Raw genomic sequence first — 23725 nt, 5'->3', positions numbered from 1 at the left:
GTACCTATAGTTAACAAATACAAAAAGTGGTTTGGAGGTGATAAATATGTTTAGTACCTTGGTTGTGGTGATGGTATCATGTCCAAACTCATCAAATTTTATACATTAGATATGAGCAATTTTTTGTATATCAATTATACTTCAATAAATCTTTAAAAAATATAGTTACTCACACAAGGGGAAACTGGAAAGAGGAAAGCCAATTTAGGCTTCTGAATTGTGAATGGGGTCAGGAATCAGAGGCACCATTACTTCAGAAGACAGATTGAGTGGTGAAAGTCAAAACTGGCACAATGAAACTCACCAGTCAACTAGAGGCATCCTTTACACAGAGCCCTAATCAAGTTTTCATGTCTCATTCTTAAATGTAAATGGACACCTGATGGAATCCTTGAGAAGAAACAAATAGTAGGGAAAGAGATGGAAAGTAACTAACTCTCAAAAAAACCTTGTAATAAATGGAATTAAAAAAAAAAACTATTGTCTTCAGTAGTAGAAAAACAGTATCGGATTCATTTTTCAAAAAAGATGTATAAAAAAAGAAAGTTTTAAAAAGAGGTTTTGGAAATTAAAAATATGATGGCAGAGATTTAAAAATCACTAGAATGAATGAATGAGCTGAGAAAATTTTACAGATGGTAGATTCAAAAGAAAAAAAATATAAAGAACTGCCCCAAGACCCTGAAAAGCAGGAAGCTTGTAGAGGATAAACCTAGGAGACCTAATATCCAACTAACATGAATTCCAAAAAATAGGAGAAAGCAGAAAGGAGGAAATAACTGAAGAACTATTACAAGCAAAATTGTGTGACTTAAAATAAGTAGGTTTCCATTTGAAAGGGCCCTGGAGTACCCAGAACAATGAATAAAACCAACCCTCACACTAAGGCAATTAAAAGAACAAGAGAAATCTCCTGAAAGAACAAACAATGAAACAGATCTCTGCAGTCTGTCAGACCCTGAATTGAAAAAGGAGGTAATAAAATTGCTGAAGGAATTAAGAAACACTATTGATAGAAATTGCAGATCACTGTAATACAGAACTAGAAATTATAAAGAGGAGCCAATCAAATTTAGACAACTCAATTGCTGAGATGAAAACTGAGCTAAAGGCAATAAATCTGTTGCATTTCTTTACACTGACAATGAAATATCAGAAAGGGAAAGTTAAAAAAAAAAGCAGTCACTTTTAAAATTGCATCAAAACCCCCCCAAAACTTAGGAATAAACCTGACCAAGGAAGTGAAAGACTTATATGCTGAGACTATAAAACATTGATAAAGGAAATCAAAGATTTCTGCGGAAAAATACAAGACAATATTAGGAGAAGTCCACTTAGTAAGATTTATATCCATAAGATCAACAAACTCAAACCAATAGTTTTCCCCTATGCCAGCAATAAAAATTTAGAAAATGTAAAAGAAAAATGAGTTCCCATTTATAAATATAATTGTAAAATGCCTAGCACTAAATTTACCCAATGAGCTTACCATAGGGATCATTAAAAAACAATAACTTTACTGTAGAACTTGAATATGTACTTGAATAAATAAAGAGACATGCCATCTTTCTAGTTGGGACCATTCAGAATTTTTTAAATTTTAATTTAATTTTTAAATTTTAATTTAAAATTTAATTTAAATCTATATATTCATTCAATGTCTATTGACTGAATCCCAGAAAGATGGGTTATACTACAGAACATTAACAATTGGTCCCAACATTTATCTAGAAGAGGAAGAACTCAAGAATATCTATGAATATTTTGAAAATAGGAATGATAAAGAGTTTTACCTATAAAGCCATAGTAACTAAAATATTTCAGTGTTGAAAGAGGAATAAAAAAATAGAATCATGGATCAGAACAAGGATCACCTATATATAAAAGGTAATCTAGTATATGTTTAAAATGTTCTTTCAAATCAGTAGTTAAACTACTAAGTTAATGTTATTGCATAAATGGTCCTTTTTTGAAGGAAAAAAATGGTAGTTCTGTAGCTCATTCCATTTGCAAAAACAAATCTCCCGTGGAATTAAGAAAGAAATATAAACCAACCAAAAAAACAACTGAGCAAACTATAAAACATTTTATCTTTCCTTTTTTCTTTCCTTTCTATCTGCCATTCTATTGGCCACTGTCCCTTATTCGAAGAAAATTTTTGCAAATACCTTACCAGGAGTCCTTACAAAATTCATGATTATTTCCATTTTCACAGAGATTCCATTAAATATCCTGATCTTTCAACTTGCTGACCTTCTCATCTCTAATAATCTTGTCTTCCACTTGATTTCTGCAACTTTCTTCCATGGCCATACTTTAGACTTCATCATTTCTCCAATTTATGCATGCTCCAAAATCTCAGACTCAAATATGACCACTGCCTCATCTATTGCAGGTCATGTCTTCTAACACCTGCACTCCAATGAATCTGTGATCCCCTACTCTCAGGTTCCCAATTCTGCTACATTTTTTAAAAATTTTTCATAATTGCTTCTATGTCTTCACTTTTCTTACCCACCTAAATTCATGATATACTGTTATATTCCAGTGTTCTTAACCTTGGCTATACATTAGAATCTACTAAGGAGTTTTAAAACATTCTAATATCCAAATACAACTGGGAAGGGGATCAGTAAGTTCAAAGCTCCCCATGATGCAGTCAAGTTCTAGGACTGCTATTAAAATCTGCCTCTTAAATTCACCTTTAACTTCCTCGTTCACATCTCCCTCCAGTGAATTTATCTAATATATCGATAACCCTGGATAAAATCAGATTAGCCCCTCTTCCACTCATCAGCACCCAAGCCATCTGGAGAAAAAAAAACAAGCATGCTAAGTGCTCTCCCTTTAAGTTTATAATCATTAAGCTGAAATGGATTCTCGGTGCTGTTGAGTAATCGTACATCATGCTACTCATTTCACTTTTTCCTTCCCTGAATGACTGTTTTACAGCTTTTCTATCCTCAAACTCTTCCAACCCTTTCTCTCCCTCTCAACTGAGAATGTAGATGCAAAACAGAAGAATGTAACTGCATCCTCTCACCATGGAATACATCAGCCTACCTACATGGGCACCCATTGGCCTTCCCTCCTGTTACAGTGCACAGACTGCCTCTCTTCAGCCTAAGGACAATCCCCCCACTTGGGCACTGTTTTCCATTACCTCTCCCTGACTCAGGCACAATCAATACAGAATCATTCTTTCTCACTTCTGCCTCAACAACTTTTCCTTCTCTATTGGACTATTACTATCAACATACAGCATGCTTCAATATTACCCATTTAAAAATATCCCTACACTCAGATTACCTCTCCTGTTGTGTTTCTTGTTTGAAATTGTCCATATTAACTGTCTCCACTTTTCCACCTCAGTCTCTCTTGCACACATTCAAGTTTTACCCCTACCAATACCCTATACATAATATTTTGGGTTTATGTTTTCCCTGACCTCCACACTGCCAAACCCAAAGGCCAATTCTCAGTCCTCCTCTTACTTTATCCCTCAACCTCATGGACATTGATAAACTTCTCCCTTCTGGAAATGCTTTCTTCATTTGGCTCCTGAGAGCCATGCCTTTATGGCTTTCCAACTATCTCCTTGGCTATTCCTACTCTTTTGCATGTATTCAACTACTCAAGGACAGTTCTCTTACCTCTTTTCTATCTGCACTCCTTCCCTGTGTAATCATATCTATTCCCATGGCTCTGGATACCAGCCACACATGGACAATTCCCAAATGTGCATCTCTACCTCATATCTCTCCCCTGGACTCCAGATTTATATTCAACCATCTTCACTTTGATGACACAGGTAGGCTTTTTACAATTAGCAGGCAGCAACTGATCACTGATCTTCTGAGTCACCTCTTGAAACCTGCTTATTTTCTAATTTTTCCATATATAGGATTTAGTAAATACATATAACAGCACCTATGAGGTATATGCTCTTATTATCCCATTTTACAGATGAAGAAACAGAGGTACAGAGATGTTAAGCAATATCCCCAAGGCCACATAATTATTGAAGAACAGAGTGAGGCTTTGGACCAGAGTCCAGGCCCTTTAATCACTACACAATGTTGCCATCTAGGCAAATGACAACGCTCTCCTTTAATTTCTTTGGCTAAAACATTTCCAGTCTTCTACGACACTTCTCTTCCTCTCATACTTAATGTCTGATCCATCTTTGACTGTTCTTGGCTTTACCATAGAAATATATCCAGTATCCCACCCTTTTTCTTTATATTCATTGCACCAACCTGGTCCCAACCACCATCATCTCTTGCCTGGCTACTGTCATAGCTACCAACTAGTCTTCTTGTTTCCACTCATGTCATATTGCAGCTGTTCTCCAAACATCAAACATAAGCAAAAGAGATCTTTTAAAAACTGGAATCAGATTACCTCACTCTATTGAAAACCCTCCAATGACTCCCCACTCTATTTTGAATAAAATATAAAGTCTTGACCATGACCCATGAGAAACATGACCTTCCAACCTCATTTTCTACTACTCCTCTTCTAGATCACTGCCCTTTGGCACCTTAACCTCCAAGCCTTCTTCAGACATTCCAAGCATGTTTCTATGCCTGACTTTTCATTGGCTGTTTCCTCTACTTAGAACATTTCTTCAGGAATTGGCATGGTGCTTTTCCTCAATACATTCATGACTCTCATCAAATACTAACCTCTCAGAAAGCCCTCCCAGGACATCCTGTCTAAAATTGCACTCCCATTACACTCTATCCATGTACCCCATATGCTTTTTTCTTTATACTCTTACCACTTTCTGTCATTAAATTATACATTTATTTGTTCATTTGTTTACTATTTGTCTCTCACTGGAATGTCATTTCCATTAGGGCGGGGACTTGGTCTGCTTTGCTCACCATGAGATTCCAGCATCTCATTAAGTTCTGAAAACATGGTATCGGGAAATATTTGTGAATGAATGAATAAAGTATTCGTATAATATATAGGAGAATATGGTTAGAATTCTGAGTATATAAAAGGCATTTTAAAAAAAGCATAAGGAGGATAACATTGGTGAACTTGAGTATAAAAACGGATATGGATACATGTACCCCAATGTTAATCGCAGCATTATTTAAATTGCCAAGATATGGAAGCAACTTAAGTGCCCATCAACAGACGAATGTATAAATAAGGCATGATGCACACACACACACACACACACACACACACACACACACACACTGGAATGTTACTCAGCCATTAAAAAAATAAAATTTTGCTATTTGCAATAATGTGAATGGACCTAGAGTATTGTGCTTAGTGAGACAAGTCAGATAGAAAAAGACAAATACTCTGTGTTATCACTTATATATGGAATCTAAAATATAAAACAAATGAATGTATATAACAAAACAGCAACAGATTTACAGATACAGAGAACAAGCTAGTGGTGGTTACCAGTGAGGAGAGGGAAGTGGGGAGGGGCAAGATAGGCATATGAGATTAAGAGACACAAACTACTATGTATAAAATAAATAAGCAACAGACATATATTGTATAGCACATGGAAATATATACATTATTTTGTAATAACTTTAAATGGAGTACAATCTATAAAAAATCGAATCCCTGTGTTGTACACCTAAAACTCATGTAATATTGTAAATCAACTCTACTTCAATTAAAAATAATAAAAAAATTTTTTAAATTGTATGTGATTTTTGAATAAAATGGGAAAATGAAACTAGACTATAGGTTAACCCTTGGTTAGTATCCACATAAAATAATGTAAACAAAAATTCATCAGAGGGTAGGATCGAACAGTTTGAGGCAGGCCAGAAGTCCAGTATAGAACAATTAGAAGAGCTGGGTAGAATACCAGAAAATGATTTTAAAGGGACTAGAGAGCTACAGAAGCAACAGAGTCTGCAGAGACTAAGGTTCTAGAGACTGGAGACCTTTGGGAGCTGAGAAGCTATAATTGTTATTTTTCAGGGTGGTGGCTGGTATTTGCTGATTCTGGGAACAGAGGCTGAGAATTTGGGCTTGGCCAAGACCAAAGAGTGTTACTCTTAGCAGGGAACACAGAGAGCTTGTGACAGTCACACAGGGCTGGAGACTTGAGGAGCCTCAACACACAACCCATTCTTCTTCCCAAGATATTTGGTAAAGTTTTTAAGGCCAGGAGGCTGGAATAAAAATGTAAAAAGTCTCTGAAAAGCAAAGCAGAATTACCTGAAGGCTCACCATGCAGAAAAGGCAAAGACAATCATGATGAGGTCCAGAGAACATAAAGGGAGAGAGTTGAAAGCTCTGAAGGGAGTGATGATGTGGCTTTGGAATCTGTAGCCTTTTTGTCCCATGAGAGCACTTGTAAATTCTGAACATAGCTAGAAGCTAAGAATCTGGACTTGGCACAGGCAAAGGGCTGTAACTGGAGGACAAAGAAACTAGCAGAACTTCTGATGGTCATTTGGAGTTGGAGTGCAAAGTTAGAGACTTCAAGGAAATTAAAAACTTGGTTGGTTTTCTCAAGAACTTTTTTCATTTCTAAAGCTGCATGAAGAAAGAGGGTGAAAATATGACAAAAGCTTTGAAAAGCAGAGAAAACTTGATTGCTCTCTCTCAGTTGAAAGCCCTGGATGTCCTCATCTGTGATCAGGGCAAACCAGAGGTATATTAAATCTTATCAAAAAATGCATACTAATCTTGAGTCATTTCATGCCCTGAATGTGTAATGTAGTCTGCCTCATTGTTTTACTTGCTTAGCAGAGGAAAGGGGAATCACTCTTATGTGGAAGAGAATATTTGGGGGCTCCATGTCTTGCATACACAATGTCTGGCATTCAATCAAAAATTAATAGGCATGTCAAAAGATAGGACTATAAGACCAAACCAAGAAAAAAAAAGATGATGGAAGCAAGTGCACAGATGATCCAGAGATTGGACTTAGCACATAAAATCTGTGATTAACATGGTCAAGAAAATGGATGAAATGATGGAGAAAATAGAAAGTCAGATAATTCTACCAGAGAATTGGAATCTACAAAAAATAATGAAATGGAATATTTAGATCTAAAAATACAATTTTAAAAATGAAACTTGTTGCTAGTATTTAGCAGAAGATTGGATTAAAAAGACAACACTTGTCGATTGGCCAACTAGAAGATAGATACCTCAATAAAAGACAACCAACTAAAGTACAGACATTTAAAAAATGGAAAAATGCAGAAAAGCATGAAAGGAATATGTGAGAGACAGTCAAAAGGTCTAGTATAATCTGCTTTTGAGCCCTAGAGAGAGGAGGAAGCTGGGGGGAGGGCAGAAGAAATATTTGAAGAGTTAACGGCTAAGGATTTTCCAAAACAGATAAAAGGCATCAACTCACAAATTCAAGCAACTGTGAAAACACCAACAGGTTAAATGCAAAACAAAAACAATAAAAAAACAAACAAATCTAGACTCACTACAGTTTAAATGCTAAGAGAAAATCCTAGAAGCAGTCAGAGAAAACTTCAAGAGCCACAATCAAACCTCAAGCCATAAACTTTGAAAAATGGCAGTTAATCAATCAATCAATCACTTAGTCAATGACCATAAGTTTCCGGTGTGGTAGGTCAGGATTCAAAACATCTCAATCTCTCCCAACTCCCACAAGCAGTACAGAGTTCTGTTGAAAAAAACTTGAGTTGGAAAAAGCATTTAAACATGTTATTAATCATAGAAGAGATGAAACCACCATAAGGATTTGCCAGGCAAAAGTAAAGGGGAAGGAGAAACCAGAGAGGTAAGCAAAGCACAGAGACACTTTTGATTTGAGGGCATCTGCTGACCCCAGAGAATCAGGACCTCAGGTTTGACAGCCTTAAGGAGTGAGAGAGACAGAAATAAAGTCTAGAGTCCACACAGGGTGGAGAGTCCAATGGGAGTCCAGACCCTGACCTTGACATATTCATGGTGAGAATAAGTGGAGGGACATCTCTGAATTTACTGAATTGTATTCCCAGTTAAATCACCTGGGTTCCCCCAGGTTCTCTCAGCCCCTGAACATGTGCTAAACAGTTCCCAAATTGGTGCGTCCCGAGGCACCTGGTTGTAGCAAACAGAAATCCTTTCCAAAGCCTAGTACCTTCACTGTGGTCCCAGAGTTTACCCATAAATAATTTTTCTAAATATGATGCTAGTACATAGTCAAAGATAACCAGCCATATAAGCAAAATAATCTTTGTGAATAGAGTGTGGAAAGGAAAAAAATAGTAACTTTATAGTGGAAAAGCCTGGCAAACACTACCTAAACCAAATGATCAAGGCCAGCATTCCTGGAGATAAGTCAGGTTGACATATCCCCTGATACGAGGTGATGAGAAGGGCATTTCACCTCTGTGGTTTTCTTTCATAAAACCTATAACCCCATTATAATCATGAGAAGGACATCAAGACAAACCAAAATTGAAAGATTCTACAAAATGCCTGATCAGTACTCTTCAAACTGTCAAGGTTGTGAAAGACAAGGAAAGACTGAGAAACTGTCACAGACCAGAAGAGAAGAGCTGATGGGATGGCTCAATGCAATGTGGTATACTGGATTCAATCCTACAAAAGAAAACGGACCTTGGTGGAAAAACTGGGGAAACTGAAAAAAGTCTGGGCTTTAGTTAGCAGTAACCTACTAATATTGGGTTTTATTAGTTTCAACAAATGTACCACAATAATGTAAGAGGATAACAACACAGGAAATGAAACTAGGTGTACAGTATTAGAGACTGCTGTACTATCTTTGCAACTTTTCTGTAAATATAACCTTATTCCAAAATAAAAAGTTTATTTAAAAAAAGAAATCTGTGAGTGAGAACTGGCAGAAACAACAGAAAACAGGGTCACAAACACCTCATATATTGAAAGTATCAGATGCCAAATACAAAACTTCTTTAATCTGTGTAAGTCTTTTTATTAAGAAAGAAAGTCTATAGCAAACATCATTCATAATTGTATAATGGTAAAGGACTTCCCTTTGGGACTGGAATCAAGATAGAGATGATTACTATCACTACTTATACTCGCCATGTACAAAGTCCTAGCCCACACAGTAAGGCAAGAAAAAGAAGTAGGAAGTATAAGAATTAGATTGAAAGTAACAAAATAGTCATTATGTATACATTATATAAATTTATATCTCTATACAAAATATATATCTCCATACAATTTATTAGAATTTTTTAAAGTTTGGCAGTTTCAATTTATTTTTATATCTTAGTAACAAGCAGCTAGAAAGTTGATTTTTAAATTATATAGATATCATAGCACAAAGATCTCAAGTATCTATGAATAAATCTAGCAGAAGTATAAGACTTCTAGACAGAAAAGTTTAAATTTTATTAGAAAATATTTTTAAATTAATATATATATACCATATTAATGAGATGGAAGACAAGATTGTAAAGATGTCAATTCTCTTCAGATTGACCTATAGAGTCAACGCAATCCTAACCAAAATCTCGACAAGATTTTGACAAGCTGATTTGGAGATGCAAAGGGCCAAGACACTTTGGAAGAAGAAAAGAACATGGGAAGATTTACTCTTCAAGAGTTCACGTGAAGTTGTTGTCACCATGACAGTGTGGAAACACATAAGGAGAGGCTGTCATAGGTCAATGGCAGAGAAGAGAGTGCACAGAAACAGACCCTGCACATATGGCCCCTTGGCTAATGGGAAAGGGAGCACTACAGATCAGTGGGGAAAGGGATGGTTTAACAGATTAAAGGACTCTCAGACAAAAATTCATAAGAATTAAAGTAGAAGCTTTAACCGTAGATCAGACGGGAAGTAATATGGTCTCAGATAAGACAGGAAATGTGGGGGGAAAAACACAAAAACATTCACTCAGCGTAAGGCTGTGGGTGGTGGGAGAGCTGCCCAGGTCATGCTGGAACGAAATGGGCTGTAAAACCAGGGCAGGCATATGAACAAGAAAGTAAAGCAACACTTGAAACCAAACTGCAAATAGAATCAATCTGGAAGGATAACCCAGAGGATGAAGAAAACATCCCCAAAGCACTGAACATCACACAAAAACCTAAATAATAAAGCAAGAACATGAAGATAGGGTGATAAAATAACAATATGTGACTTCAAGTGGAGTTGGAAGAGCTGTAGAAACAAATTAAGATCCCCCCAAATAAACAAATCAACTTAAAAAAAACCCCAAGAAACCAAAAACTACTAAAAATTAAATAATTGTCATGAAGAAAAGTTTGAGACAACCATCACAAGCAGAAAGTAAAAAGCTAAAGAGATGAAAGATTAGGGACAGATAAAAGCTGTGAAGGCTGAAGTTGCTCCAGTGGAAGAATAATTTTGCCCCAAAATTGAAATAGAAAATCGTTTTGGTGATACTAGAGGAGAAACTTACCCTGAAGTAAAGGTAGAATTGAATCTATCACCTTAAAAACACAAGGGCTGTATTTAAAGACTGTGCACACAGAATTTATCAATAACACTCTGCATCACTTTATTTATTCATAATAACAAGGGTACATCTATTTTATAAAATCAATACAATAATAAGGCTATACTTTAAAGTTTAAGCTTTAATAAGATAAAGTCACCACAACAAAGTGAAAGGGCAAGGAAAGTATATTTATAAGTTTCAGAATTTTAGCAAATTCTCCCTTACAGTTAAAGAAAGAACAATCACCTCAACTCACTAACACTGGCAATAAATCAACCAGCACTTCATAGAAGAGGCCAATAGACAAAAAAACTGTTCAACCTCTCATGTAATCAGGAGGGTAAAGTTAACAAGATGCAACTCTTGATCCACCACCTCTGCAAAGTTTGGGTGTGGGGAGATGGCTCACCTAAATCTTGTAGGTGAATACATTGGTTCAGCTACTTAGAAAGGCCGTTTGCAGAATCCATAAACAATTAAACATTAGTACCCTTTGCCTCAGCAATTCCACTTTTTTGGTTATTGACACAAGACAAACACTTTTATATGTACAAAAATATAAAGAAATACATCATCATTGTTATCACTGCTTCTTCGTAAAAGTGAACAATTGAAAATGATCTAAATGTCTGTCAATAGGGTGGGGAGGAGGGATGCTTTAAAAACCATGGTGTAGGGGGCTTCCCTGGTGGCGCAGTGGTTAGGAACCCGCCTACCAATGCAAGGGATGTGGGTTTAAGCCCTGGTCTGGGAAGATCCCACATGCTGCGGAGCAACTAAGCCTGTGTGCCACAGCTAGTGAGCCTGCGCTCTAGATCCCATGAGTCACAACTACTGAAGCCTACATGCTGCAACTACTGAAGCCCACACGCCTAGAGCCCATGCTCCGCAACAAGAGAAGCCACTGCAATAAGCCTGCACTCCACAACAAAGACCCAATGCAGCCAAAAATAAAAAAACAAAACAAACAAAAAAAAACGATGGTGTAAGTCAGAATGGCCATCATCAAAAAGTCTATAAATAATAAATGCTGGAGACAGTGTGGAGAAAAGAGAACCCTCCTACACTGCTGGTGGGAATGTAAATTGGTACAGCTACTATGGAGAATAGTACGGAGATTCCTTAAAAAACTAAAAATAGAGCTACCATATGATCCAGCTATCCCTCCTGGGCATATATCTGGAGAAAACCATACTTGGAAAAGATACACGCACCCCAATGTTCATAGCAGCACTATTTACAATAGCCAAGATGTGGAAGCAACCTAAATGTCCATCAACAGATGAACAGAGAAAGAAGATTGGTATATTTATACAATGGAATATTACTCAGCCATAAAAAAAGAACGAAATAATGCCATTTGCAGCAACATGGAGGGACCTAGAGGTGAAGTAAGTCAGACAGAGAAAGACAAATCTCATATGATATCACTTATTTGTGGAATCTAAATATGATACAAATGAACTTATTTACAAAACAGAAACAGACTCACAGACATAGGAAACAAACTTATGGTTACCAAAGGGGAAACGTGGTGGGAGGGATAAATTAGGAATTTTGGAGTAACATATACACACTAGTATATAAAGTAGACAAACAACAAGGAACTACTGTATAGCACAGGGAACTATACTCAATATTTTGTAAAACCTATATGGGAAAAGAATCTGAAAAAGAATATATATTTTTATATGTATATATGTGTGTGTATGTGTATATATATATATATAAAACTGAATCACTTTGCTCTACACCTGAAACTAACACCATATTGCAAATCAACTATATTTCAATTAAATAAACAAACAATAAAAACGATGGTGTATCCATTCTACGGGATAGTATTGGGTTGGCCAACAAGTTCGTTCGGATTTTTCTGTAACCTCTTTCGGAACTTTTTGGCCAACCCAATATATAGCTGTTAAAAAGAATGAGAAGAGCCTATGGCTATTAAGGTAAGTGAAAATGCAAAATGGCATTCACAATATGAATCCATTTTTTAAAAAAACAGGATTCAAATTTTGTATTTAAGAAAATGAGTTATATATGTAAATGCAAAGAAAAGGATCTGGAAGGTTATGCCTGCGACTCTAACAGGACTGGTATTGGAAGCTGCAAGTGGGTGAGTGGTGAACAGGACTTTTTCCCTCTATATACTTCTGTATCGTTTGAAATTTTATGAGCAAGAATGCATAATGTATTTCTTTTGTATTAAAAAAATCAAAAAATTTAAAATATTAAGTAGTGGTATTTCTGACCCATTACTAGAGAAAAAGATAGGATTTCTACTCTTTTTCTTGTAGAGGTGTAACCTATTCCAGAACAGAAAACGAAACCAAACATAAAATTACTCAGCCTGTGCTAGCTCTTTGCAGTTTGGGGTATTTCTCTTCCCTTTAATTTCTTTGCTCGGGATCTCTGGAGGAAGAACCCAGGCCCCCAGCTAGAACTGGGAATAGTGGTCCCGTCCACAGGACAGATACGAGACCGACGTCACCACCCAGGGTTTGAGAATAAATCAGGGGTTTCTCCTGAATTTTTTATTTTCGAAACTACCTTCTTCGAAATGACCTGTGTGAAGGTAGAACTGACCTGAGGGGAACAAGAGTGACCTGGGGCCACAAGGAAATAAATCCTCGCTGCAAAGCCTCAGGAAGGACTGCTGCCTTCAGACAGGCCTGCCGGCTGAGCAGTAGCTGCAAAACAAGTAGTCACCTGTGTTGTGGCTGCAGGACTCAACCAGCAGGCGCCCTGCGGCACTTTAAAATCCCTTCCTCATTATACATTCCTGCCCTTCATTACACTGCAGGTGACTGTTCCCCTACACCAGGCGTAAAGCAGAGGTTTAGTGCAGAGTCCAAAGGACAGCACTGAAGCAGCAGCGAGGCCAGAGCGAAAGGTGGGAGGAAGGGGGAGAAAGACTGACCTGCTGCTGAGCTCGCTGCCCCCACAAGCCATCTTCCCGCCCAGACTGGCCTGGGCCTGAGCTTGGCCTCCGACCCCTCCAGGCTCCCCAGCCTCGGTCCGGTCCCGGGAGGCTGCTGGAGCCCTGAGCCCTGAGCCCTGAGCAGGAAGTCTGCTCTTGGGACTCACCCAGAGATGACTCCGCCCAAGTAGGGAAAAGGGAAGTGAAAGTATTTATCAGTGAGCTGTGCTGTGCAGATGCCCTCCCTCTTCTCGTAACTCCACTGTGCTTCCAGCCATCCTGACATGTGATCCCAGGGATGAAAGACAAGGAATGACAGTCGGGGCCTGGAGGGCCAAGGGAGGAGCAGGGCCAGCCCTCAGGGGTCCACCTGTTTGTGCAAAGACAGCAACAACTTCTGCATGACCCCAACTGTCGCCAGTCTCCTGCCTTCTCAGAGCAGTTCAGAGCTTAGTACATGGTCGGGGTAAACTCCATCTGTGCCCCTTCCCCTTTCCGAGATGACCATGGTGGGGAGAGGGAAACACAGAGACTTCAAATCTTTTCTCCGGGCTGTGGGAGAGCCTGGACCGATGCATTTAGGTCGTAGCGTATGGACACGGACCAGGAGAGAGCCCAAATGCTCAGCTTTATAAAGTGGAGAGAATGTTCTTAGTATTCCTGGAAATCAGCCAGAGGTAGGAGAAAAATCTCCAAGGCCCTGGGGCCAGAGGCTGGAGCCAAGTTGGTGACAAGTGTTACATCTTAGGTGCAAGGGTCCAAGGTGCCCTGACTATGAGGTTGCTTCACAACTGCAGCCAGGGGTGAAGAGGAGAAACCTGGGAAGCAGTCATGGGAATGCTGAGGGGCAAAGGCTTCCCTTTGGATGGAGATGGAGGTTGGAACCCAGATAACCTAGAAATGAAAAGGCAGGTGACCCCAGCTGAGAGGGTGACCCTTGGCCCTGAAGTTGTGTCTGTGCACAGGTTTTCCACTCAGATACTGAGCCATCATTCCACGAAGAATGAGAAGTGATCAGAAGACTCACTTGAGTGAGCACAAAAGCGAAGCATATTTGAAAATGAGGGGGAAGGTTTCTACCTTCCCTCCACTTCTTTCTTTCCCCCAAAGAAGTGAGCGTCATATCTCAGTGGTTAAGACAGATCCCAGGACACTGATGAGGGCATCTCTTCCAGTGGGCAGGGTCTCAGTGGTACCAGGTCCTGCACACGTGTGGATCCCTCTCTCCCTCCCTCACTTTGGGGGTGTAGAAGGACTAGTAAGCCGAGCCTCTGTTGGGCACAACCGTCCTCTGCTCCTGACTCCATGAGGCATGGGGTCCAGACAAGGCTGGCACAGACCACACCTGCCGTTTCTAGTGTCCCCTCTCCCTCTTCTCTCTGCCCCTGGGCAGCTGGTGGCCCAGGCCACTGCCATGCTGGCTGTTGACATAAATGTGCCCACTTTTCTGTTGTCTGTTTAGGACCTTCACGTTGAGCACCTGGAATTAGAGGCCACCTAGCAGCGGCTGGACGAGCAATCCACAGGGTGGACACTCCCGCATGGGGGCTGCTCCTGGCCCCTGGCAGAGACCTTCCTGTGGGTCTGAGAAAGCCGGGCCTGCGCCACACTCTGTGAGAGCAGTGGGAGTTTCTGGAGCATCCCCAGGCCTCTGTGGAGAATGCAGTGTCTTTAAGCCAGGAACTCGGGTTTGGAAAAGGACAGGACCAAATTAAGAAGCAGGTTGATCCTAGGATAAACCATAATGAAAAAATATATGTATATATAAAAGAGAATATACATCTATGTATAACTGCATCACTTTGCTGTTCAGCAGAAATTAACACAACATTGTAAATCAACCACACTTCAATTAAAAAAAAAAAAAAAGAAGAGGTTGAACTCCTCCTACAAACCCTGCTGGAGAGATTGAAGGAAATAAGGGGGCACCTGGGGCATTTTCCATGGCTGTGAGGACCGCTGGCAATGGGGAGCATCTCTGCTGTCCCGGGAGGATCCCAGCTACTGGGCCCGGAAACCCAGAGGGCAGGGGAGGTCGTGGGGGAGGAGGGACCTGGGGCAGAGGACCCCTAAGGCGACGGGCTTCACGAGCTTCACCAGGAACAGCTTCCCCTCAGACTTCAGCAGTGGGGCTGAGTCTCTAAGCTGGGAGACCCCAGTGGGGACCAGAGGCTTGTCCTTGAGACCAGACAGTAGGACCTGGGATCTGAGCTTAAAGGGCAGAAGGAAGCAGCGTCAGCTGCCAGAGTGGCCACTGAGGCCAGAGGATCAAGACCCTCCGCTCCTCCGTGGGTGTAGAAGTGGAGCGGAGTGGATGCTGGGACCCAAGTGGTTACACTCAGGCCCTGCTCCTTTGTCCCCTTCCAGGGGCAGCACAGTAGTCAGTGGGACTGGCCTGGACCCCCTGCTCCTCTCTCCTCCCAGGAGACTCTCTGGGTACCAGGGGTGAGTCTGCTTGTTCCTTGTCGGGTCTCCCTGGGCTTGTCCTTCCTGCAGGGCCAGGGCTCTGTCAGCCCTTCCAAGGTCAAGTGCACAGAGACAGGGGCCTGGGGGGTGGGGTGTGACTGATGGGAGCTGTGTAAGACTGTGTGGATAAGCTCAATTCTGAGGGTCTGTTTTAGGGATCTCTTTTTTGCTACATGGTAAGTCACGTCACTAAGCCCCATCCAGCTTTTATCATGAAGAAAACTAGTATTTTGATCCCCATCTGTCTCACCGTTTTGCCTGTCAGTTGGTTTCGAATTCAAGTGGGGAGGGTTTATACACAGAATTTGGGGTTCTCCTCTGTGACTTTCACCTTCCTGGGATTTTCCTCTCTCTCCCCAGAAAGCCTGGTTGCCCTGGGCTTCTTCCTGGCTCTGCTGATCAGAAAGAAGGTGGGCTTCCTACCAAGGTTTTGGCCACCCCACGTAAGGCTGCGGCTGCTGTCAAGTAGGGTAATAATAAACAGGAAACAGTTTGTCTGGGTGCTTCCCTTGAGTTTTGACTTCCCTCTACCATCAGCCTGCTTTTGTTCACTTTCTAGAAGCCGTAGGCAACTGTTCTTTGCATATTGTCCTCATAGGGACGTCTTCCACCCAGTTTACTCAGGGAGAGCTGGAGAACCCCGTTCTCTCCTCCAGACAGAAGGCCCGGTCCTCTCCAGCCAGATAGCAGGGTGTGTGCTGATGCCCTGGAACCATCACTGGGAGGTTCAGGCTGAAGGGTGGAGCCCAGGACCTCAGGAGCATCAGTCCTACTGCAGTTCCCAGGGACACAGGCACACTCTCCCCAGGGAAGACCACAGCCAGGCTCCTTTACAGCCAACAGCCCACATATGCGTCCAGGTAAATGGAACCGACAGGGGCGATGGGCTTAGTGGCCGTCCTTGCCCTTGGCTGTCCAAGGTGGTGGAGTGGACGCTCTCCCTTCTAACATGATGACAGACTCAGCCTTAATCTCCAAAGCACAGGCAATGGAACTACAGTCAACCTGTTCCATTCGATTCAGGAATGTGCCCCCCAGGCTCTGTGGCCTCTCAGACTGACTGGCCTGGGACCACCCCATTCCTCCCCTTAGACATCAGAGCTCACTGATGGTCCCCGGGTGGGTTCTGCCAGTCAGTTTCATTTTCCTTGGCTGTCCAGCCTCCTCCACCCCTTTCCTAAGAGACGTGGATTCCTTTGGGTGAAGACTTCTCCCCTTTGCGTGCAGGAGTAGAAGGAATGTTAACCGAGACACTGGCCCATGAGCAAGCCAGGCCAGCCAGACTCTCTTCGGGGAGTTGGACTCTCACGTGAAGTTTGTTAAGGAGTTAAAACACAGTTGGATAACACTTGTTCAGTGGCAGCTCCGTAACAAGGTGGAGGAGATGTTCCTGGTGTTCAGTTCCTGGAGCAGCTCTGCTTCCTGCCTGGTTCTGGGGCCATTTGCAGGCTCTGAGCCCAGCCTCCTGCCTTTTCGTGAGCCACTGTGCGTCCCATCAATGAAGTCCATCAGAATTTGGGGTTGAGAGAGAGAGAGAGAGACAGAGTTCTGTTTCTCCAGAGAGCCCTGATTAATACAGTCATCAATATAGTGGACAAATGTAATGTACTGCAGGGTGGCCAGACAATCTTTGTCCCTTCAGGCTATATTGTGACAGAGAGCAGGAGAATTCACATAGCCCTGGGGCAAGACTGTAAACATGTACTGTTGTCCAGTCCATGTGAACATGAATTGATTCTTATCCTACTTCCTACTGAATTTTTTTTTTTTTTTTTTTTTGCGGTACGCGGGCCTCTCACCGTTGTGGTCTCTCCCGTTGCAGAGCACAGGCTCCGGACGCGCAGGCTCAGCGGCCATGGCTCGCGGGCGCAGCCGCTCCGCAGCATGTGGGATCTTCCCGGACCGGGGCACGAACCCGTGTCCCCTGCATTGGCAGGCGGACTCTCAACCACTGCGCCACCAGGGAAGCCCCTACTGAATGTTTTAAAAGTACATTTCTCCATATTAATAGTTGCATGACATATACCATAGGCCGTGCTAACCTGCTCTAATGGAGATACCACACCAAGCAACAACAGCTGCAACTGGGGCTACTGTTGGTTAAGTTTCTAGTAGTCATCTGGCAGCCATGAACCACTTAGCTTTTGCAGAAGCCAGACTGCTGTTCAAACAAAGATGTAATGAGGATTACAACTCTTGCATCCTTAAATCTTTGCATGTGGCACTAATCTCTGTCATTCCCTCATTCTCCAGGACTGTGATTTTCTTTCAACTTACCATTTTCACCAAGGGAAAGTTCAGTTTCAAGCCCTTCTGCTTGGCCTTTCCTAAGACAGTCATTGTTATTTCACAGGTTAAAGATGCAGGTCAGTCAACTGCTATGTATGTTCTCATTATCCTTACTTTCAGGAACTGGGGTAATGGCTGCTGGGTGATCCCATGGATTGAGTGGACTCACTGTTAGATGGACACTACCTGACATCCATACACTCCACTCTAGCAGGGACCATGATGGTGTTTTGGGACCCCAGGTATTAGCATCAATTCAGATCCTGTATCAACAACTGTTAAAAGATGTGTGTATTTTCCTTTGTCTGGCATATGGTTACTTGAATAAATGACCTTAGGTCCTTTTGGTGAAGAACTCAGGGAATCACTACTTTTACACTTGCTTATGAGACCTGCCCTCATTTCCATGAGCAGGTCCTAGCTTTGGCTCAGGTCTGGAAACTAGGCAAGGGATCTTGACTTTTTATTGGGGTAGCTGGTCTCAGCCATCCGTTCATCTATTTTTAATCTTTTTTGATGATATATATGAAGCAATATCCTTGTTGGCTGCCCATCTCTCTATAAGTTTAAGGTGTACAGCATAATGATTTGTCTTATGTACATCCTAAAATATTACCACAACAGGTTTAGTGACCGTGTCCGATTAGCTATCTCCATAGACTGCTTTGGGCCAGGGCTCCAGCCGTCATTCTAACCTTGCTGCACATTACAAAACTTATTTCATCTTGCTCTGACAGTTAAATGCTGCCACTGGCTTCCATTATTCTAGAATCCTATCATTTCCATTGTCACTAGGGAATCCAGTTCTGTAAAACATTCCTCCATTATGCCAACCTACAGAGGACAGCCCCCACTGAGTATCTCAAGCATGCTGGTGCCCCTCAGCTGTGTGTTCCTTATCACCTTGTTAAGTTAATGTCTCTGAGGCCTCCTGAAGAGCACAGTAACCCGGTGGATGGGTCTTCCAGTTGCAGAGAGTGGAGCCATGCCAACATCCTGAGGCTTTTTTTTTTTTTTTTGCAGTACGCGGGCCTCTCACTGTTGTGGCCTCTCCCGTTGCGGAGCACAGGCTCTGGACGTGCAGGCTCAGTGGCCATGGCTCACGGGCCCAGCCGCTCCGCGGCATGTGGGATCTTCCCGGACCAGGGCACGAACCCGTGTCCCCTGCATCGGCAGGCGGACTCTCAACCACTGCGCCACCAGGGAAGCCCCATCCTGAGGCTTTTGGATCTTCTTTTCCACAGTCTGCCCTGGCATCTCTGCTTCCACTTCATCTAGTATGTACCACAGTTTATACCAAGCTTTTTTTAAATTAAATTTTTTAATTAAATGTTTTTCTTCCAGTTTTATTGCAGTATAAGTGACATACAGCACTGTATAAGTTTAAGGCATATATAATGACTTGACTTATATACATCATGAAATGATTACCACAATAAGTTTAGTGACCAGCCATTTTAATTCCAAAATTAAAGGAATAGAAAAAAATATATATATATAAGCATTTAAGAGCCAGCCAGGAGCATACTGGATTCATCCCCTTTGGCCCTCGCCAGGCTAATTAAACTTCTTGACACAGGAGAGTGCTTCTGTGTTGACAATTTTCCCTTTTCCAGTTTCACATTCCCCTTCTTTGTCCAGGACCCACCCCCAGACACAATCTCCTGGTACCTGCTGGTACATGTTGGCCAGTCCTGCAGCTCCACTGGGGTAAATGCTCTCTTCAGCTGGCAGGACAACCCAGGACTTTCTCAGTGGGGTCATGCTGGGAGGACTCTGCAGTCTTCATTCAAGCAAGATTAGGATGGGGTAGGGAAGGGGTCTGTCTTCCAACAAAGGCTAGGGAATTCTTTTGCAGGCCCTGTGTGTTGAAGGAGACCTGGAGTTCAAGGTTCTCACTTGCATCTACCTGGAAAGGCCGATTCTGATTCAGGACTGCACTCCTTCTTTACCAGGGCGCTGCCTTTGGCACAGGAGACCATCCCGGTTTAGGCTGCAGTCTTCTCCTGTGTTCTGCCACTCTTAAACCTGGGACCTGGGTCAGGCCTTCCTTTTGTCTGCCTTCCAGCTGCAGTTGTAAGGGTGTCTTTGCTTTGACTAATAGATTTAAGGCTGTCATTTATTCTTTTCAATATATCAGTGGCACTTAGCAATAGCCACCAAAATCTACAATTCCATTTACCATTTCTCCCTTTGTGAATGCCAATTCCAAAAGCTAGTGAAATCCTCTTTATCTCATCGAGTTTCCCAAAGGTGAAAGTTTGGCAACAGCACTATTAAAGCACACCAGGGACCATCAATATACCACCCATCACCATCTGGCCAGACTGGGATCCGAATCCAGAACCCACCCTTACAGCCTGCTTGCTGGGATCGTTACCTTAAGTTGGGTTCCCTAGAAGCAGAGCCTGAGATAAAGTCTCTTAAGTAAGTGATTTATTGTGAGTTTCTTTGGGAGAAACGAGGGAGGGAAGCAGGATTACAGGAAAAGCTAAGCAAGGATGTGATCACAGCCACAGACTAGCTCCAGCCGGATCTCATGGGGAACACAGGAGCATGAATCATAACACAAGGTTGAGTCCACCTTGGCACTGGAGGCCGGCCCCCAGGCCAAGGAAGGGTAACCCTCTAGGTGAAGCTGGTTCCATTTGGCTGAAGGCAATGCTCTGGGGAGGGGCGGCGCGAGCAGCCAGCCTTCCATGCGGCTGGGGGATGACAAGTCTGCTCCAGAAGGGGTTTTCCAGGACACTAACAGCATCCACTATTCCAGTGAGCTGTCCTCGTTTGTCTCCCGAATAGTGAACACTTCCTTGAAATTCTTCTCAAATTCGGCCTCCAGTCTAAGTCCCATTTGGCCAAAGTCATTGAACTGGAAAAAAATAAAATAAAATGAACACAAAAATCATGATGCTCATTGTCAGTGTCATTGCCACCTTGTAACTGAGAATGATCGGGACTCTGGTCTTAGACACCCTAAGTTATATGAACCAGGTTATGCTAAAAAACTCACGCAGCGAGGAGCAACAAGATAGAAATGGGAACTCATAACCACACCTGGGGACTCGTACTTATTTGGTTGGGTTATTGATTTCAGTGAGAGTTAGAAAAGTAATCTATGCTCTTTGTAACAGTGCAAATAGTACAGATTGCTTTTAAGTTAGATCAATGACCTTCCTTTTTCACTGACACTTCTGTTCCCCTCTGGTGACTCCTGTTAAACTATATGATCCATTCACACGGAGTGGAATCTGGAGATTGGGATTTTGGAAGAGGTCAGATTGCGTGTTTTGGGGGAGAGATAAGAAGCACAGTGTGACTTTAAGATGCAAGTCTCTTCTCCCTGGGTTTGGAGCAGGCAGGACTCTGCTGTTCTCAACGGCAGCTGTAGGAGGGTCTGAGCTCTTCGAGGCCTGGGGTTCTGGTTGCAGGGACACCTTCTGATTCGCTGTTACTACGCCTTGCTGAGCTCCAGTCTTGAACGGAAAAGTCACTGACTTCCGGAACTCTTGCTTTGCAGGTTTCATAGGATGAGGGAAAGTAAAATTTCCCAGGCACCAGAAAATGAGGGCAGAGTGGCTCAATGGACAGAAAATGAAATGGAAGCGGGGAGAACCACTTACCTTGTAAGATGCCCTGTGGTTCTGAAAGATGAGGCGCATGTCCTGCACGAACCCCTCCACATAGGAGTAACCCTGCTCGTTCAGCTTCTTCTTGATCTTGTCCAACCACATGGGTTCCTTTAGGTTTTTAGAAGCCTCTTTAATCTAGTGAAAAACAAAAATCAATGGGAGAATTACTGGCAGAGTTCAATGTGTGCCTCCTGTGGATTCCCATCAAATCCAGTAGAAATACAAAAAGGTAACAGCAGCTCATGCTCTCACTCCCAGGGGATTCTGATCTCAAATCCCATGGGTACCTGTTTCAAGGTGGGGTAACATCATGGCAGCCTGTAATCACAGTTTGTTATTGTTACTTACATAATAGTAGTATGGAATCTTCGCAAAAAAGGTGCTCTCTGAATGACAATAGACCTTCAAGAGGAGGAACTCACATTTCTGCAAAAGAAGGTGGCTGTGAGTGAAAAGCAGCTTGGAGACAATGAGCCCATATACATGCCCAGGCAGAGGCATGACTCACACCAGTATCTGGAAGTTTCCCCAAACATGGATGGCTCTTGGAGACAGACATGCAATGGCTGCAAACAAGTTCTGGTGTGATTTCAGTGTGACTGAGTCATGGCTCACCCTTTGGTTGCCTTTCTCCTGACCCTGCGTATCTGACTTCTCACATGTGAGGGGAAGGGGGAAGAATTGGGGTTCCCACCCGACTCACCAACTGCTCCTCGGGCTGCATCTGCCTTGCCAGGACCTCAGATTCCCCGAGACATCGCTGGCTTCCTGAAAACTCCTTTGCCCTGCAGAAGGTGCAACTCCACAGGTCCCTAAGGGACCAGACATAAGTAAGTGAGGGCAAGGTCCCTGGAAACAGTCATCACTCCTATGTCTGATACTGTCCTCCTTTCAGGAATGTTGATGGACACAGCTGGAAGAGGAAAGGGGCACCTCCAGAGTCTCCAAGAACCCCACGTGGGGTCTGAGCCAATGACCCTCATCCCATCGAAGGAGCAACAAGGGGTCAGGGCATGGAGGTGGTGTCAGGATGAGTAGTGGGCTCTTCTTTCTCTGTCTGTTTCTGGGAGCACAAGGAATCCTACCCACCAGGCCTGAGTGTCCAAACTGGGTCTTAACCCCTGGGGGACCTCAGGCTTTCCTCAGCCCATTAAGAACGTGGCAAAATGAGGGAACCAGCCCATGTTTCCTGCCTTTTCTGAATAAGTGCAGAACACAAACGAGTGGCATTTCCACCCCCATGAACAGGAGTCCATGCTGGAAAACTTCTAGGAAAGGACAGTAGCAGTATGTGGGCAAAGGACCTGGCTACTGACTTAGAGGAGAGCCAAACGCATTAACCTGCCACTGCCAGCATCTTGAAACAGCTCTCTGGATCATACTGCTGGACCCTGTACTTATGGCCCTGCTGTTTCCCCATCTAGACATAGTAAGAACTCTGTAGGGAGAGTGTGTACGGCAGGAGGAAGGGTCCCTAATAAGAAGGGAGGGGCTGCATCTCACGAACCTCTCAGTTTCCACAGGTGGGATGTGACAGTCCTCATGAAAAGATCTCGAACAAGTATCACAGCAAAACAGCTTTCCTCCATCCCTGCACGTCTCACACACATCTGAGTTTCCCAGCTAGAAGGTAAAACAACATCTATATCCCTGGTGAGACCCCAGAAGGCCAGAACTAGGGGAATCTAGAACTCATTGCCTTTGTGTGAATCTGAATGGACACTTATATGCTTCTCCCTGAGATATTAAAGAACAGCATAGCGTGGCGATTTCAGAAGCAGAAATTGTGGTCCGCAATGAAATTCAGGAGGAAGGGCCTCTGTGTCAGACCAGAAAAGTCTTCCCTATAAGCCAGAGACTCGGGCTTCCCTGGTGGCGCAGTGGTTGAGGATCTGCCTGCCAGTGCAGGGGACATGGGTTCGAGCCCTGGTCTGGGAAGATCCCACATGCCGCGGAGCAACTAGGCCCGTGAGCCACAACTACTGAGCCTG

At 42.7% G+C, this 23725-nt stretch overlaps 2 protein-coding genes across 8 annotated transcripts in view; both read right to left on the bottom strand.

Annotated features, from left to right (window-relative positions):
• Positions 1-13482, bottom strand: part of SP100 (SP100 nuclear antigen) — an 88228-nt gene extending 74746 nt beyond the window's left edge. Inside the window, exon 1 of the mRNA XM_079924556.1 lies at positions 13351-13482. Coding sequence (XP_079780682.1) covers positions 13351-13382 — 32 coding nt within the window. The 5' untranslated portion in view covers positions 13383-13482. The remainder of the gene's footprint in view (positions 1-13350) is intronic.
• Positions 13483-19423: 5941 nt separating this feature from the next.
• The window catches only part of LOC307187956 (nuclear body protein SP140-like protein), a 77872-nt gene continuing 73570 nt past the window's right edge, over positions 19424-23725 (bottom strand). For all 7 annotated transcript variants that reach the window (XM_079924551.1, XM_079924552.1, XM_079924550.1 and 4 more), the window contains 5 exons: positions 23242-23357; positions 22438-22546; positions 22083-22160; positions 21726-21869; positions 19424-20974 (listed from right to left, as the gene is read on the bottom strand). In XM_079924551.1, the coding sequence (XP_079780677.1) occupies positions 20867-20974; positions 21726-21869; positions 22083-22160; positions 22438-22546; positions 23242-23357 (555 nt within the window). In that variant the 3' untranslated portion in view covers positions 19424-20866. The remainder of the gene's footprint in view (positions 20975-21725; positions 21870-22082; positions 22161-22437; positions 22547-23241; positions 23358-23725) is intronic.

The sequence above is a fragment of the Stenella coeruleoalba genome (assembly GCF_951394435.1).
Source record: "Stenella coeruleoalba genome assembly, chromosome: 6".
Lineage (NCBI taxonomy): Eukaryota > Metazoa > Chordata > Mammalia > Artiodactyla > Delphinidae > Stenella > Stenella coeruleoalba.
The sequence above is the reverse complement of the archived record's forward strand: the minus strand, read 5'-3'. Positions and strand labels throughout refer to the sequence as shown.